The 18,589-nt window shown below is 35.6% G+C and overlaps 1 protein-coding gene across 8 annotated transcripts in view; it reads right to left on the bottom strand.

Moving 5' to 3' along the window:
• The window catches only part of LOC143252854 (medium-chain specific acyl-CoA dehydrogenase, mitochondrial-like), a 60,139-nt gene that overhangs the window by 23,602 nt on the left and 17,948 nt on the right, over window positions 1-18,589 (bottom strand). For all 8 annotated transcript variants that reach the window (XM_076505633.1, XM_076505629.1, XM_076505636.1 and 5 more), the window contains 4 exons: window positions 12,025-12,105; window positions 11,065-11,195; window positions 8,568-8,676; window positions 231-302 (listed from right to left, as the gene is read on the bottom strand). In XM_076505633.1, coding sequence (XP_076361748.1) covers window positions 231-302; window positions 8,568-8,676; window positions 11,065-11,195; window positions 12,025-12,105 — 393 coding nt within the window. The remainder of the gene's footprint in view (window positions 1-230; window positions 303-8,567; window positions 8,677-11,064; window positions 11,196-12,024; window positions 12,106-18,589) is intronic.

The following is an 18,589-nucleotide window of genomic DNA, read 5'->3' on the forward strand; positions in this document are numbered from 1 at the left end:
TATAATAGTACAACAGCTTTAATTTTCAACATATTTTCTCTGATGCATGTAAAGATTATGTTCAAGCTGTAGAAGTTTAATTAAGACCTCCTAGCTTCAAATAATTCAGTCACATTGAATACAGGCTGAAGGTATGCAACAACTAAAATTGTAATGGCTCTCAATTTCATATAACTTAATTATGTTGAATACAAGCTGACTGTAGAAAACACTAAGTCATGCATAATTACCTCATTTGGCACTTCAACATCTTCAAACACAACACCTCGTGTGTCAGAAGCTCTTTGTCCCATGTTCCACTCCTTAAATAAAATAAACTTTTCATTAAAAAATAAGCATTTAAAACATACTAATTAATACTGACATCTTATGATAGCATTTTTTGTTAGTTTTTTTTAAACTGGGGTATCAGTAAGATTACAAAAAGTCTAAATTGGTAAACTAACATGTACTAAAATATATATACATATATACTAATTTGTGATGTCTTGCAGATAATCTAAAAAGTTAACTTAATGGGCTCAATACCATTGTTTCACAATAGGCTTGACGAGGATGTTGAGAATTATATAGCTGCTTTAAATGAAGCTGCCAGAATTTCAGGTTGGACAGATGTCCAAAAAGAAGATATTTTTGAGACTAAAAACCACAGAAGTAGCAAAATGTTATATTAGGACTTATAATGAACTCCAGATTTTGAGCTTTTAGCACAAAGATTAACAGAATTATAGGAAGCAAGAAACACCAAATAATTTAACACAAATACATAATTTAACTCAATGCTAAGGCAAGCCAGTCCACATTTTTGAGCATAAGTTGCAAGAACTGGGAAATAGATTACAGTCATCCAAATGAACTGATAATTAAAGTGACATTAAAATCAGATTACGAACGAGGTTTAAACAGTCACGTATATACATAAGATTCAACTTTGCTAGATTAACAAAGTAGCTACTCAAGAAGAGTTGAGAGAAAACACCATGCAGTAAATGTAGTAAACTAGGGTAGAACTAAAAAAGCAAGTTGGCAGTGCAAACAGAATAAGCCTGATGGCTTACAATGTTTTATGTGTGGTAAGGTTGGTTTGGTTTGGTGTTTTATGGTGCAAAACAACAAAGCTATCTGTGTCAAACATCTGGTAAAAAGTTAAAATTAAAGTAAAATTACTAAAATTCATAAAAGGAAATAAGGTAAAACAAAACAAAGTTGAATTTTTGAATTAAAAACATAAATAACATTAAATACAATTTTTCAATCTAGTCTACAGCAGTTAGAGAAAAACTACAGTAATACAAGTTGTAAAAGACTTTCTGTAGCATAATTGTAATTATCATAATTCACCAGGACGTCTAACAGGCAAGTTCAAAAATCAGCATTAGACACCTGAAGTTGGCCTTTCCAGTCCTGGTTTCAAGTTATTTGACATTATGACAGTTTTCAGAAAGTAAAATAATACAATTTTTAAAATACTTGTCACAACATTTTAACTATTATAACTCACCAGGATGGCTAATGGGTAATTCAAACAGCAGCGTTAGACACCTGAAGTTGGCTTTTCCAGTCCTGGTTTCAAGTTATTTGACGTTACGGCTATTTTCTAATTTCAAATCGGACTAGATGTACTTTGATTCTTAAAAAGGAATCACGTTAAAAAAGTTCTAATGTATAAATTAAAAAACTTAAATAACATTAAAAAGATTAATGGCCTTTAAAAAACTAAAAGCATTTCTAAGGTGGACAGTGTCACCATCACCAATAACGCTTTATAATATTATGGATAAACCTTGGGACAAAAAACTTTTTAAAATGGTGCCACTGATGAGAGTTGTAATGACAGCAAGACAGTAAAATGTGGCTTACTGTGTGTGACCTGAGTGTTACACAGACAACAAATCGGTACATCAGTTGCAGATAAAATAAAACAATGAGTTAAAAACTGTGACCAGTGAGTAGTCTAGTTAGAACAACTTCCTAGGACTGCCAAAGTACAACAGAAGGTTTTATTTGGAAAAGCTTGTTTTAACGATGATCACTCCAAGTCAAGTGCCAACTGGTACAGAGCTGAGCCTTGAATACAGGACCATAGTCCATGTATTGAAATGGCACAGCAGTGATAGTGCCAGAGCAAATAAATTTAGCTGTGGTGTTGACAAGCCCATTTCTGCAAATACCAAAGTGGCCTGGTATCCAGAAAAACTAGATAGAAGTAGATGTTAAAGAGAAATGGGCCAGTCTGTTTTAAATATCGGCAAGAACAGGGTAGGAACTAATATGAAGCGATTCCAGGGCCAGTAGAGAACTAAGCAAGTCAGAACATACAGTTAGATTTGAGTACTGCTTAGCTTCTATGTGATCCAGGGCAAGAGAATGACATACAGTTCAGCAGTGAACACAAAAACTGTAGAGGGGATTCTGTATGCAACCACTGGACCACAACAAACCATGGCAGAGCCCACAGAATCAACTGATTTGGAACCATCTGTATAAATTGGAATGGAAAGATTGTTCAGTAAGTAAAAGATGGTACTTCCAATCAGGAGTATCTGTTTTTCTCAGGTGACTTAAAGAAAGGTCAGATTTGGGGACTGTAATCAGCCATGGTGGGATGGGTTGACCAGTGGATACGGCAATGTTATCCAAAGACAGACCTAATTCATCCAACTGCACCTGGATATGAAGGCCAAAATGAGCAATGGCAGATCATCTGTTCAAAAAAAGAATAGCCCACCAAGGAAGACAAACACAATCCCAGGTGGGATGCTTTGATAAGGAACAAAGTTTCAAAGCACACAGTAAAGGCAGTTGCAAATGGCAGAGGTGTAGAAGAGGTTCACGAGACTGTGTATAAACTCTGAATTGGAGAAGTGCAGAATGCCCCAGTACAGAGCCCAAGTCCCTGATAATGAAAGAGGTGCATCATCTTCATAGACCAGAGATCCATAGTCTAGTTTTGATCTAATAAGAGCATGATATATCTTTAGCATAGAACAGCAATCCACTTCCCAAGTGGTGGAAGAAAAGACACAGAGGATGTTCAATACTCTTGTACATTTGACCTGTAGCTGCTTGAAGTGTGGTATAAAGGTCAGCTTGCAATCAAAAATAAGCCTCAAGAACTTTGTTTCAAGGACCACAGGTTGCACAACTTCATCAATACATAGTTCAAGATCAGGGCGAATACCCCACTGGCAGCAAACGTGCATGCAAATGGTTTTAGAGAGAGAGAAGTTAAAACCATTTGTTGTGGTTCACCTCAATAAACAAATGAGGGCACTTTGCAGCTGCCCCTCAACATACCTAATGTTCGACGACTGACATGAGATGTGAAAGTCGTCAACATAGAGCCCATTTGCAAGTTGTTCGGTGATGGCTTGTTTGTTTGATTTAGTAATTTATGGCACAAAGCAGCTAGGCTATCTGCGTCAAACGTCCGGTAAAAAAGTAAAAATAAATTAAATGTAGTAAAATACAGAAAAGGAAATGAAGGTAAAACAAAACATCATTGAAAAACAGAAAAAAGCATAAAACCAATGTTGACACCTAGTTTACAATGTGAAGAGAGAAAGCAGAGTAAAAGAAGTTGTAAAGGACTTTCTCTAGCATAATGGTAATGATGGCTTGTTTGTTTGATTTAGTAATTTATGGCACAAAGCAGCTAGGCTATCTGCGCCAAACGTCCGGTAAAAAAGTAAAAATAAATTAAATGTAGTAAAATACAGAAAAGGAAATGAAGGTAAAACAAAACATCATTGAAAAACAGAAAAAAGCATAAAACCAATGTTGACACCTAGTTTACAATGTGAAGAGAGAAAGCAGAGTAAAAGAAGTTGTAAAGGACTTTCTCTAGCATAATGGTAATGATCATAACCCACCAGGAAGACTAACAGGGAAGTTCAAGAACCACCGTCAGTCCCCTGAAGTTGGCCTTTCCAGTCCTGGTTCCGGGTTATGTGTCATAGCAGCCATTATCAAAATGTAAAATAATAGAAGTTTTATAAGACATATAGCAAAATCGTAATAATGAGTAGCCAAATGTCCAGTAAAAAGGTAAAAGTAAAGTAAATGTAGTAAAATTTGTAAAAGTAAACGAAGGTAAAAACAAAACAGAAAATTGCATAAAACCTATGTTGAGATCCAATCTATAAAGTTGTGAAGAACTTCTATAGCAGAATATAATGATCATAACCAGCCAGGAAGACTAACAGGCAAGTACCAGAACCACCGTCACTCACCTGAAGTTGGTCTTTCCAGTCCTGGTTTCAGGTTATGTGTCATTATGGCCAGTACCAAAGGGTAAAGTAATAAAGTTTAAAAGACATGCAGCAAAATTGAAATAACAACTCGCCAGGACGACTAACGGGTAGTTCAAACAGCAGCGTTAGTCACCTGAAGTTGGCCTTTTCAGTCCTGGTGTCGAGTTATTTAATGTTCTGGCCATTTTTCAATGTCAAATTGAACTAGAGAGAATGAAACTGTGAAAAGGGAACCACAATTAAAAAGGTGTAATGAATAAATATCCAACACTTAAATGAGATTAAAAAGATTGATGCAATTAAAAAACTAAAAACTTTATGAAGGTGGACAGTGTCACCATCACCAATAACACTGTCCAATGTTACAGATAAACCCTGTGACAGAACATGTTGAAAATAGTGTCGTCGTTGAGAATCGTAACGATGGCAAGAAAGTAAAATGTGGCTGATAGTGATTTGAGCGTTATACAAACTACACACTGGTGCATCAGTTCCAGATAAAAGAAAACGATGAGTTAAAAAACTGTGACCAATGTGTAGGCTAGTTAGAACAACTTCCTCCTTCCAAACCTTATGGAAGCTAGATGGCCAAAGCCCAATATAGGGTTTTATTTGAAAAAGATTGTTGTCGTGTTGCTCGCTCCAAGTAGACTGCCAGCTGGCATAGAGCCGAGCCTTGAATACAAGACTATAGTCCATGTACGGAATAGGCACAGTGGTGATAGTGCCGGAGCGGATAGATTTAACTGCCGTGTCTGCAAGCTCTTTCCCGCGAATACCAAAATGGCCTGGTATCCAGAAAAACTGGATAGAAGTAGCAGTTAATGAGAAATGGGCCAGTCGGTTTGGAATATCAGCGAGAACAGGGTGTGAGCCAACGTGTAGCGATTCCAGGGCCAGTATAGAACTAAGTGAGTCTGTATAAATAGTGCAGTGGGAGTATTGCTCAGCTTCAATATGATCCAGGGCAAGAGATATGGCATACAGTTCAGCAGTGAACACAGAAGCTGTAGAAGGGATTCTGCGCACAACCACCGAACCACAGCAAACCATAGCAGAGCCCACTGAATTACCTGATTTGGAACCATCTGTATAAATGTGAACGGAATGATTGTTTGAAAGATGTTCATTAAATAAATGATGGTACTTCCAATCTGGAGTATCTGCTTTTTTTCAGATGACTGAAAGAAAGATCACATTTGGGGTCTGTAATAAGCCATGGTGGGATGGGCTGACCTGTGGAATCTGCAATGTTATCCAAGGACAGACCCAAGTCATCCAATTGTGCCTGGATGCGAAGGCCAAATGGAGCAATGGCAGATCGTCTGTTCTGAAAAAGTATGGCCCACTGAGGAAGGAAAACACATCCCCAGGTGGGATGCTTTGGTAAGGAACAAAGTTTCGAAGAATATAGTAAAGATATTTGCAAACGGCAAAGGTGCAGAGAAGGTTCATGAGATTCAACGTATAAGCTTTGAACTGGAGAGGCGCGGAAAGCCCCAGTGCAGAGTCGAAGTCTTTGGTGATGAATGAGATCTAGCATCGTTAAGGCCGAGGGTCTTAATCCATAGTCAAGTTTTGATCGAATAAGAGCACGATATACCTTTAACACTGAACATCGATCTGCTCCCCAACTGGTAGTAGAGAGGACACAGAGGATGTTTAGTGCTCTTGTGCATTTGACCCGTAGCTGCATTAAGTGTGGTATAAAGATCAGCTTACTGTCAAAGATAAGCCCCAAGATCTTGGTCTCAAGGACCACTGGCAGCAAAACTTCACCGATATGAAGTTCATGATCAGGGTGAATACCCCGTTGGTGGCAAAAGTGCATGCAAACGGTTTTAGAGAGAGAGAAATTAAAGCCGTTCGCTATGGTCCACTTCAGTACACGATTGAGGGCAGTTTGTAGTTGCTGCTCAATATATCTCATGTTTGACGACTGACATGAGATGTGAAAGTCGTCGACATACAGCCCATTCGCAACAGTGAGAGGGAGTTGTTCAGTGATGGCATTTATCTTTATACTGAAGTGTGTAACACTCAATACACAGCCCTGAGGGACTCCAAGTTCCAGTACAAAAGAACGGGAAAAGTGTTGAACCCACACAAACTTGGAATCTTCTGTCCATTAAAAAGTTTTTAATAAACATGGGCAAATGGCCACGTAACCCATATGTATGGAGGTCTCGCAAAATGCCATACCTCCATGTTGTGTCATAAGCCTTCTCAATGTCAAAGAATATTGATACAAGATGTTGGCGTTTGAGAAAGGCTTCTCTGATTGATGTTTCAAGTCAAATTAGGTGGTCTGTGATGGAGTGCTGTTGTCAGATTGGTGATGGCATTAATCTTTATACTGAAAAGTGTGACACTGAAAACACAGCCCAGAGGGACTCCAAGTTCTTGTAGAAAAGAACAGGAAAGTGTCAAATCCCACACAAACTTGGAATCGCCTGTCCATTAAAAGCTTTTTCATAAAAATGAGCAAATGACCACGTAACCCATATAAATGGAGGTCTCACAAAATGCCACACCTCCATGTTGTATCAAAAGTCTTCTCAATGTCAAAGAATATTGATATAAAATGTTCTCATTTAAAAAAAGCTTCTCTGATTGACATTTCAAGTTGAATCAGGTGATCCATGGTGGAGCACATTCGTCGGAACCCACATTGGGTGGGTGAAAGGAGATTGTTTGATTCAAGGAACCAAACAAGATGAGCATTACCATTGTCTCTAAGATCTTAGAGAGACAGCTTGTCAAAGCAACTGGACGGTAGTTTGAAGGAATCTTGGAATCCTTCCCAAGCTTAGAGAAAGGTAAGACAATATCCCAGTGCAAGGCATCAAAAAACACATTCTCCTGCCAGATCCAGTTAAAAGCAATCAGAAAAATAGCAAGAAAAGCAGGAAATAAATGGTGCACATCATCAGGTCCAACCAATGTACTGCCAGACCAATGAAGGGCCAGTTCAATTTCCACCAGTGTAAAGAGATGATTATAGTCATAGAGACAATCAGCTCAAACGAGAAAAGGTGATCACTCTGCCCGAATCTTAATGGCTAAGAAGGTGTAGAATGAACCAGAAGTGCTAGATACCTGGCAAAAGTTTTCACCTGGAGTATTGGCGATGCTCCAGGTATCAGCTACTTCCTGGCCATCAGAGAGCAAGATCAAGAAGGGAACAGAATTACATTGCCCACTGATCTCTCAAATCTTGTCCCATATGACTTTGGAATTAGTGATAGAAGATATGCTGGTTGTGAACTTAATCCAAGAGTCCTTCTGGTTCTGACATTTTACCCCCAATTCCTGGCTACCTTGGAAGCATTTTATCGACTGATAAATGACAGCCTTACTTAAGCAGTCATCACCAAAAGCAGTTCTTAACATTTTGAGTATTTCTGTTCCTCCTTTACCATTTTTAACACAAAACTTGATGCAAACACGTTGCTCTTCTTTCCTGTCCATTTTTTATTACAACACAGGCAAGAGATACATCTGTCTTTGAACACGTTTTGCGCAACATGGGTACAAGCTCTGGAGAAATGGCTTGTTCATGGGGTAGATCACCATTTGTACTTTGTATACACCTCATTGAAGCTCACTGCCTCTCTACGTGCACCTGTAACAAAAGAAGTCTCAGAACTTTTTGATCAAACCTCGTACAAGTAAGAAGGATGCAGACTTACTGACTTTATAACCAATGAGCAAGTGTTTTTGGTCCTGATTTTGAGAATTACAAAACAATAAAAGAAAAACCAATTAAGCATCAGATCTACTTGTGGATAGTTGTGAACACTATTTGGAAGATCATAATAATACCAAAAAGATTTTGTATAAAAACCCATTCTTGAAGAAGGAAAATCAGTCAAGAAAGATGTTGCAATTGCAGTCAAATAGCCAGTCAGAAAGTCAAGCAGTTTTAGAGTTTTTGAGCCCTAAAGCAGAACTTGTATTCTACCTGAACATATTTATTTGTTCAGGTTTGGTGGTATTGCACTACTTATAAAACACTACCTAAATATAGTTTTAAAACATGGTGTTTTTCTCCAATATTGTTTTGGCTGTGGTTGTGACACAGTTTGTGAATTTGTATATTTAAAATAATTTTACCATAATATACTCAAACCTCGATATTATGAGGAACAAATATTTCTTTTCTTATCATGATGCTATTTTCAATCAAATATCTTAACCTGTTTATATATTGTAAATGTTTCAAAAACATTTTTATTAAACTTCATAGAACAAGTTCCTCTGAATTTTGAAACTCTAAAGAATTTGAAAAACTCTTAAGGAAAACATTCTTACTTTTCTTCCAACAGACACCCCAGGTAGGTCAGCATCTACAATAAAGGCTGTTAAGGCTTTGCTAGCAGGGCACTTGGGATCTGTATTGCTTCGAGCTAGCACAAAGTACCTAAAAATAACCATCACCAACAACTTAAGGAAAAACATTTTGTGAAATTTATTGAAACTAGCTTTAACTTATGAAATTAAGAATAACTACTGTTATGTACATCAGTTGAGAAATCATTTAACTTAACAGGAACAGTGTATTTAAACATTTGTACATAATGAAGCAAAAAGGCTTAGAGTTGTGAGGAAAATTTGCTTTATATTGAGAAAATAGATGACATATAGGAATGATAAAAAAAAAGAACAAGGAAAAACAGAGCATCTATTCTAAATTAAGCTTAAGAAGCTAAAATCAGAATGTTCATTGATAATGTATAGACAGTTTTCCTTAAGATGCTGAACTCAGAATGTTCATTGATAATGTATAGACAGTTTTCCTTAAGATGCTGAAATCAGAATGTTCATTGATAATGTATAGACAGTTTTCCTTAAGATGCTGAAATTAGAATGTTCATTGATAATGTATAGACAGTTTTCCTTAAGATGCTGAAATTAGAATGTTCATTGATAATGTATAGACAGTTTTCCTTAAGATGCTGAAATTAGAATGTTCATTGATAATGTATAGACAGTTTTCCTTAAGATGCTGACAAAGATGTATTTTTAAGATTTCACACAATTATGATAAAAAAAAATACGGAATAATTTTTCTTTTATGTGTTACACATTATCTTCTTAAGTTTTTGTGGAATACTTTTTTATTTTGTTTTCATTCTAACTTCAAATGGCACCTTACTTTCTTAGAGAAGCCCTAGAGATAAATCACTGATAACTGTCAAATATTTCTTCAGAGGGTTTGGAGAGAAAAAAAAAAGTCTTGTTCCTGATATCTTATCACAACACTTTTCTTAAAATGAACATCAGAACACTTACTGTGTAGATCAGAATGTCAACATTCAAATATTTTTCCCTATACTAATATTTAAGATAATTTTTATAACTGCTGTCTCCTTCATTGTTTGTCCAGTTATATTGAAACTTCTCTATTCCACAATTATGTGACACATGTATGTATTTATTTAAACCTCTGTAAATTTTGAGCTTTACTATTCACTAGAGCACCTTATATTGTCAAGTAACCACATCTCTGGTGCTTGTGTTACTAACCACTGTAGCACCCGATATCCTCAAGTAACCACATCTCTAATGGTTGTGTTACTAACCACTATAGTATATAATATCAAGTAACCACACCTCTAATGGTTGTATTACTAACCACTGTAGCACCTTATATCTTTAAGTAACCACATCTCTAATGGTTGTGTTACTAACCACTGTAGCACCTGATATCCTCAAGCAACCACATCTCTAGTGCTTGTGTTACTAACCACTGTAGCACCTTATATCTTTAAGTAACCACATCTCTAATGGTTGTGTTACTAACCACTGTAGCACCTGATATCCTCAAGTAACCACATCTCTAATGGTTGTGTTACTAATCACTTAGCACCTTATATCCTCAAGTAACAACATCTCTGGTGGTTATGTTACAAACCATTGTAGCCTCTTATATCCTTAAGTAACCACATTCTCAAGTTTTAAATAGAAGTGGTATTATTTTCCAGTTTGGAACTGCTATCAACCATGTTTGTCAAATTTTAACTATAGGTGGGATTATTTTCCAGTTTCAAACTGCTATCAACCATGTTTGTTAACTTTCAAGTAGAGAAGGTATTTTCTAGTTTGGAACTGCTATCAAGTAATGTCATCTTTCAAGTAGTGATTGTATTATTTTCCAGTTTGGAACTGCTATCAACCATGTTTGTCAATTTTTAACTCTTGATATAGGCTTAATAGTTTTGATCAACTCCAGACAACCATGAAAGTAGGCATATAAGTTTTAATGCTTCACAAAATTTGGCAAGCTATTCCTAAACAATATCTTTTGTATAGAAGAAGTCAGGTTTCATAACTAAATAATTTTTTCCAGATTACCCCTCAACAAACAGAGTCAGAGTAATTCAAGAGCAAGGTGATTTCTGTATTTCCTTTGTATATCCTCTTAAAACCACATAATGATGGTTGTAGTACATTAATCATTTTTATTTACTTCAAATTAGATCTTGGTAATCCTAAACAACACAACAAGAGCAAACAATGTTTTATAACTATTATAATTTAACTGGCAACAAATATGTAGTCAGCAATGTTACTTCTTGGTTAGAAACTACTCTTGAAACACATCACCCAAATCTGAAAATTCTTTTCAGAAATCTCTTCAAAACCTTCATCTATTCTAAAGTAGTCCTTCAGTATAAACCTGTTCTTGTAAAATCAGCAACTTTCTTCTTTTACATATAGAATAAAATGTACTTTGTACATGTACTATGAATAAGGTTAAAAACAACGCATTTAACGTCACTAAATTCTTCTGTAAAAAACAAAATACCAATTAGCCTTTCCACCATTAGTTATCCACATTTTCTGACCATTGAGAATCCATCGGTCACCTTTTTTTTCAACTTTGGTCTTTATTCCTGCTACATCAGAGCCTGCTCCTGGTTCTGTTACACAGTAGGCCTAAAAGAATAGTAATAATAAAAGAACATATCTAACAATCAAATAAAAATGAATTACTATATCTAATAATTCTATAGGAATAAATGGAAAACTTGTATAGTGCCCCCAACTATAATAAAAACATGAGTGAAAATAGTTGGGCATTATAATACATTCCTCCTTACTAGGGCTTTTAGATTCCTAAATTTATGAAGGCAGTAAATAAGATATGATTGTTTGATAGTTTGCCATAAAACTGGAAACTTAAGTATCATCAAAATTTATACTGCAGTTATCATGAACTGGTAATGTAGAAACTAGTGAAGCTCTTTTTAAAACTTTTTTGATGACTTGATTGGGTAATGAAACACTTCATTGTAAATGTACAGTACATCTACAATGTTATGTCATCCTCAAGATGACCTGAACATGGCACAAGGTTGTCAAAGCCTCAAATAGTTACAATGAAGTTTTTTGTTACCCAGTCAAGCCGTGAACAAATGTTTTATCTCTTAAAAGTGGGTTCCTTGTCATTAAATTCAATAATCTTTCTTTGACTTATACACTTTTTTAGGCCAAAATTAAACAAAATAAAAATTCAATGCAACCTCTCGCAGGCTGAAGTCAACTGCAGAAAATCTTTATTAATAAACAAAATATATTTTGACTATATTAAACAATTTTTAATCCAATTCAATAAGCTTTCACATGAGAAATAGTAAGCTTTGAAGCATACAAAAACAAAATGCATAAATTGTCATGCACAATAATTTTCAGGAAATACAAAAGAGCTCAGCTTCATCACATGCACTAAAACCTTGTGTACAATATATAAAAACACACAACTTACACACATTAAAGGCTCTTCTATGAGTCGTGTCAAGTATTTCTTCTTTTGTTCTTCATTTCCTGCAAGAATCACCGGGGCTTGCTAAAAGTACAGAATAAAAAAAGGAATTATCCATGAAAACATAACATGCAAGTTCTTGGCTTACCGAAATATAACTAGCAAAAACAAAAAAAAACAACCTTTCTTATCGACTCTTTATGGTGTGTGTGTGTGTGTGTGTGTGTTTATGAATATAATCTCAAAAGAACTCTATAATTGGAAATTATACCATATTACACCACTACATATAATTGTACAGTTTTTGTCATGAGTTACCTGTGCATTTGCCTGTAATTTTCAGATGATAGACTTGTACAACGGTGACTCTTACAACAAACCCATAATCTCATGAGATGGAGGTTCATTTATATTCTGATAGAAACAACCATAAGCTCTGAAATTCACATTTTAGCCACATTAAATGTAGTTAGACTTAATTACATGTAAATAACAAAACAATACAGTGTTTAACCCTTCCTTAGTTCACATCATAATAGTTGTTGTTGATACAATATAAATGATGTCTGAAACCCTACTGTATTTTGCTGTATCTCAGTGTATCTGTTGAACCTTGGTAGTGGCTCATTTGAGCTACAGACAGCAGATATGGCAGACATGGTGTTATACATTCCTTTTACTTTCACTCCCTAAATTCTCAGAATTAATTTGACTAAATATTTTGCTAAAATCATAGATTTCAGACAGAATGTTAGAAAACATGCTACAATTAAAAACAAGTGATACAAAGAAACAGGAAATATTCTATCATACTAAACCAATGAAAATAAATGTGAAAGTTAGTACAAAAAATAATTTTACTATAACTTATCTATTTATAAATAACCTTAATTAAATATCTAATTTATTTATATACTAGCTGATACAAAAGGACTAATACCCTTCAATCTGGAATCTAACTTACACTGATGCAAAAAAGTATTTGAGCTCTGTGATATGGAGTCCCTGCCCCAGTAACCTAAGCTATGTTATGTAAACTAAAATATACAACATTGTGATTATGTTTTCATAATTTTGAGAAGCAAGGAAAGCCATCAACAACCTTATCCTATTGTAAGACAGCAAGTGTCCTTTCAACTAACTGGTACAAGATGACCAGTGACAAGCTATGGTCACCAAACAAAGAGGGTACAAAATTTTGATCGTGTGGCGGACAACCAGCTCATCTAGGATTAACTTTGGTAAAAGCTCCTAAAAACACTAAACATAACGTTAATCTTTTATGAACCGTAGTGTTTATAGAACTTTGCAAGTCAAGTGTTCCCAGTAAAGTTATTTTAACAAATTAAAACCAACTGGCTAACAGAGACAAAATATAATATCAAGGTGAGTGTTGCTCTTATGTCTGTGTATTACAGATAAAAAGTAAATTATCTTTTCCAATCTTGACTTTAAAGGTAGACCTACTGCAAATGTTACCAGCACTTAGCATCTGATGAATCTTACATTACTAGGCTTGCAACTGGAGAAATACCTATGTAGGTAAAGTAGGTATACTTCAATCTCCCAATAAAAATGCTGTTTAAATAACACTGGTTTAAAAGTGTGAGTTAATATAGACACGTGGAGTTCCTCAGTAGGTTGTGATAAACCTTGTACTGATGTGTACACATGAAGATTTATGTAGTTTGAGATGAAGTTTCTTGGTAGGTTGGGAAAGAATATCCATTGAGCTTGTGTGTAAAATCAATGGTTGAGGCTGGTTCTGACTTGTGAAAAAAGGCAGAATTATGATTCTGTATACTTTGAATTGTGACTGACGTTTCCAAGATAGCTGCAAAACTAGACTCTAAAGAAAGCTCAGACATTTTAGATCGACTAAATAACATGACCAAATATTTCAGTCATTAAAAAGTAATTTAGTTTCAGTTTATAACTTAAAGATTTCCATTACATATGGATGTAAATAAGAGTGACACTGGAGTGAAAGCGTGATTGTTTCAAGTGCAAGAATGTAACTGTGTATGCTACTGAAAACCCTCTAATGTCCTTATTGTACAACAATATTAACAGTATTTGTTAAGTTTCATCATAATTACTCAAACACTAGAAAATGTATCATAAGTGCAAAACACATATTCCTAGTCTAGATTATCAGTTTATAAATTTCAATAACAATATCAGTATTATCCATCCATATACATAAAACAGAGTGAACTACCCATAGACCAAGTTTACATGAATAACCAGAGAGAAGAATATTTCCAGTTTGGTAACTACTTCAACTTTTACAGCCTCAATGAGATGAACACAGGCTCAACTGAGCAAGAAAGCAAGTAACAAGATACATGAAGCTAGCAACAACAACAAAAAATGACATTAAATTTTGTGGTTAACACAGGTACCTTTTCATTAGACAACTGGATCATTAATACATATAGATAAATACCTTTAAGTTAGGAAGATATTTACCTAATTCAATAACAAGACACACAGTGCACAAATAAAATTCAATATTACTACCCAATATTTATGGGCATACACATACACAGTGCTCAAAATTACTTTCCTGGACCTGGAGGTCATCAGGAATATGCAACAAAAAACTTCTGAAGCTAGTTACAATGTTAATAAGAATATGTCTGAGAAATGTTCAGTTAAGATGAATTTTATTTACTTATCCAAAATGTTTCTTACTGATCCAAAACTGGTATGGAAAATCATTTAAACAATCAAGAATTAGTTAAACCTTCAAAATAATGAAATATCTTCAGTTCTGATTGATTTATGTTCATTCTGAAAGTCTAACATATAAATGAAACCAGTTTCTTTCATCTCAGTTTTTAGAAATGTGATAGTGAGGGATCTCTGGTCCATTTCCACGATCCTTATGCTATTATTACAAGCAGCAGCTCTTTGCTGCTTAGATAGTGTGGCATCTTTCTCTGCAGCCTGCACAAAGAATGACTACTTCTTCAAGCAGTCACTGATCCTGACCTCAACAAACATACAAAAACCCAACTAATCCATTCATTTGTTTATTTCTTTAATATCTTATCATTCTCTCCTTTAACAAATTTTGAAAGCAATTATTAAACCAATATGTTCCTCCAATGTGTACATATTCAGAAGAAAAAGCTGCCTACTTGACTACATAACAGAGACTGAAGTATGTTACATACAAAATCAGAAGATAAAATTATTTAACACTTAACTAAAACCTTCATAAAGGTAAGTAGTGTGAGAAAAATAAAATATTTAATTCTGTTTTTTTCTACAATTTCTAATAAAAATGTTATTTGATATAGTTATTTGCACTCAGACTCTGAACAGTTTCACCTGCAGTATGAAAACATTATTTTACTTGCATAATGCCTAAAACCTCCTGAAGAAATATTTAAAATGTATTTTACTTTACATTTTCTCCACCAAATCACCATAACCATCAACATTTAGTGCAATGAAATATTTAACATTAAGAAACATTAACATACTTTAAGGCTTTGTGCACTAATATTAAAATATCTTTGAGTCATACATGTAATTTCAAATCTTCATTGTTTGGCTTAAAGTTTTTTTTTCCCACTTTCCTGTGCTTTATGCCTTATTATTCATGTCAACACAACTCAACAGACAATATGACACTAATGTTGACAGAGACAGTTTAGCACCTGGCAAAACTTTGTTTACACTCCTAACTTTGTGAACAATTGCTTACTCAGACAAATCATAGAATTTATCACATCATTAAACCTTTCAAATATAAATTTTAAAACACAAGTAATACACACTTAACTAAAATAAGAAATCAAAAAAATTAATTTAACAGTCTGTTAAACTAATATGTATAAGGTGAGAAAAATAGTTAAAAGCTAGAGACACCGCTCTCAACAATGGACAAAGATTAATTTGTTGGTTGGTTGGCATTTTATGGCACAAAGTAACAAGGCTATCTTCAACAAGCAACTGATAAAAAAATTAAAATTAATATTGTTAAAATTCATAAAAAAGAATTGTGTTAAAAAAGTAATTTTTAATTAAAAACTTAAATAGCATTAAAAAGACCAATAACCCTTAAAAAACTAAAAACATTTGTAAGGTGGACAGTGTCACCATTGCCTATGACACTATCCAGCATCAGGGGTAAGGCTTGGGACAAAACGTGTCTAATATGATGACATCATTGAGAGTCATAATGATGGCATGACAGTAAAATGTGGTCTATTGTAATCTGAGTATCACACAGACAATACATTGGTACATCAGTCCCAGATAAAAGAAAACAATGAGTTAAAAAACTGTAACCAATGCATAGTCTAGTTAGAACAGCTTCTTTCCTATTCTTATGGAAATAAGATGGCCAAAGTCCAATAGAGGGTTTGATCTGGAAAAACTTGTTTTCACTTTGCTCACTCCAAGTCAACTGGCAGGGAGCCAAGCCTTGAATACAGGACCATAGTCCATGTATGGAACAGGCATAGCAGTGACAGTGCCAGAGCAGACAGACTTGGCTGTGGTGTCAGCTAGCCAGTTCCCACAAATACCAATGTGGCCTGGTATCTGGTTAAATAAAGATAAGCCAATTTGTTTTGAATACTGGCAAAAACAAGATGGAACTAACATGAAACAATTCCAGCACCAGTAGAAAACTAAGTGAGTTAGTATTATTAGTACAATTGGAGTACTGCTTAGCTTCTATGTGATCCAGGGCAAGAGAAATGGCATACAGTTCAGCAATGAACACAGAAACTGTAGAGGGGATTCTGCACACAATCACCACACCACAACCTACAGAGTCACCTGATTTTGAACCATCCATTTAAATGTGAATGGAAGGATGGCTCAAAAAAGGTTCAGCAAACAAAAGATGGTAATTCCAATTGGAAGTATCCGCTTTTCTCAGATGACTCAAACAAAGGCCACATTTGTGGATGGTAATAAGCCATGGTGGGATGGGCTGACCAGTGAATATAGCAATGTCATCCAATGACAGACCCAATTCATCCAACTGCACCTGAATATACAGGCCAAAAGGAACAACAGCAAATCATCTGTTCTGAAAAAGCATGGCCCACTGAGGAAGGAAAACACAACTCCAGGTGAGATGCTGTTGTAAAGATTGAAGGTTTGAGGCATACAGTAAAGACAGTTGCAAACGGTGGATGTGTAGAAGAGGTTCATGAGATGATGTGTACAAACTCTGGATTCAGAATGTGCTGAAAGCCCTCGTGTAGAGCTGAAACCCCTGATGATGAACAGGGTCCAGCACCTTCAAGACTGAGATCCTGACAAAGCCACATACCAGTGACCCTTAGTCCAGTTTTGATCAAATGAGAGCACAATATATCTTTAGCAGATAACACTGATCTGCTTCCCAAAAGGTGGAAGAGAGGGCACAGAGGATGTTCAGAGCTCTTGTACATTTGACTCGTATCTGTTTGATGTGTGGTATAAAGATCAGCTTTCAATTACAGACAAGTCTCAGGGACCATGGGAAGCACAATTTCATCAACACAGAGTTCAGGATCAGGAAGAATACCCCGTTGGTGGCAAGTGCATGCAAATGATTTTAGAGAGAAAGAGAAGTTAAAACCTTTTGATGTGGCCCACTTCAGTAAACGATTGAGGGCACTCTGTAGCTGCTGCTCAATAAACCTCATGTTGGGCGACTGACGTGAGATGTGAAAATTGTCGATATAGAGCCCATTTGCAACAGTAAGAGGGAGTCCAGTGATGGCATTAATCTTTATACTGAAAAGTGTACCACCCAAGATACAACCCTGAGGGACTCTAAGTTCCTGTAAAAAAAAACAGGAAAATGTCGAACCCACACAAACTTGAAATTGCCTGTCCATTAAAAAATTGTTAATAAAAAGGGGCAAATGGGCATGCAATACATATAAATGGAGGTCTCACAAAATGCCATACTTCCATGTTGTATCATAAGCCTTCTCAAGGTAAAAAAATATTGACACAAGATGCTGTCACTCGAGAAAGGCTTCTCTGATCAACATTTCAATTCGAATCAGATGGTCCACAGTGGAGGACTCTCATCAGAACCCACACTGGGTGGGCAAGAGGAGATTGTTCGATTCAAGGAACCAAAAAAGATGAGCAATAACTATCCTCTCTAAGGTCTTACAGCAACTGGAAGGTAGTTTGAAGGAATCTTGGGACCCTTATCAGGCTTAGAGAAAGGCAGGACAATAGCCTGGTGACATGCATCAGGAAAAACATTCTCCTGCCAGAGAACCATAACAACAGCAAGAGAAGTAGGAGAGAGATGACACAGCACCTTGTAGTGCATATCAAGTTCAACCAATGTACTGCCAAACAATGAAGAACCAGCTTGAGTTTCACCAACGTAAAGGGGCAGTTACAGTCATAGAGACTATTAGCCTGTAAGAAAAGAGGTGATCGCTTTGCCTGAGTCTTGATAGCTAAGAAGGTGGAAGATGAAGCAGAAGTGCTAGATACCTGGCAAAGGCTTTTGCTGAGAGTATTGGCAATGTTCTGGTCATCAGAGAACAAGATCAAAAGGGGGACAGAATTATATTGACCACTGGCC

Source organism: Tachypleus tridentatus, chromosome 6, assembly GCF_004210375.1.
Source record: "Tachypleus tridentatus isolate NWPU-2018 chromosome 6, ASM421037v1, whole genome shotgun sequence".
NCBI lineage: Eukaryota > Metazoa > Arthropoda > Merostomata > Xiphosura > Limulidae > Tachypleus > Tachypleus tridentatus.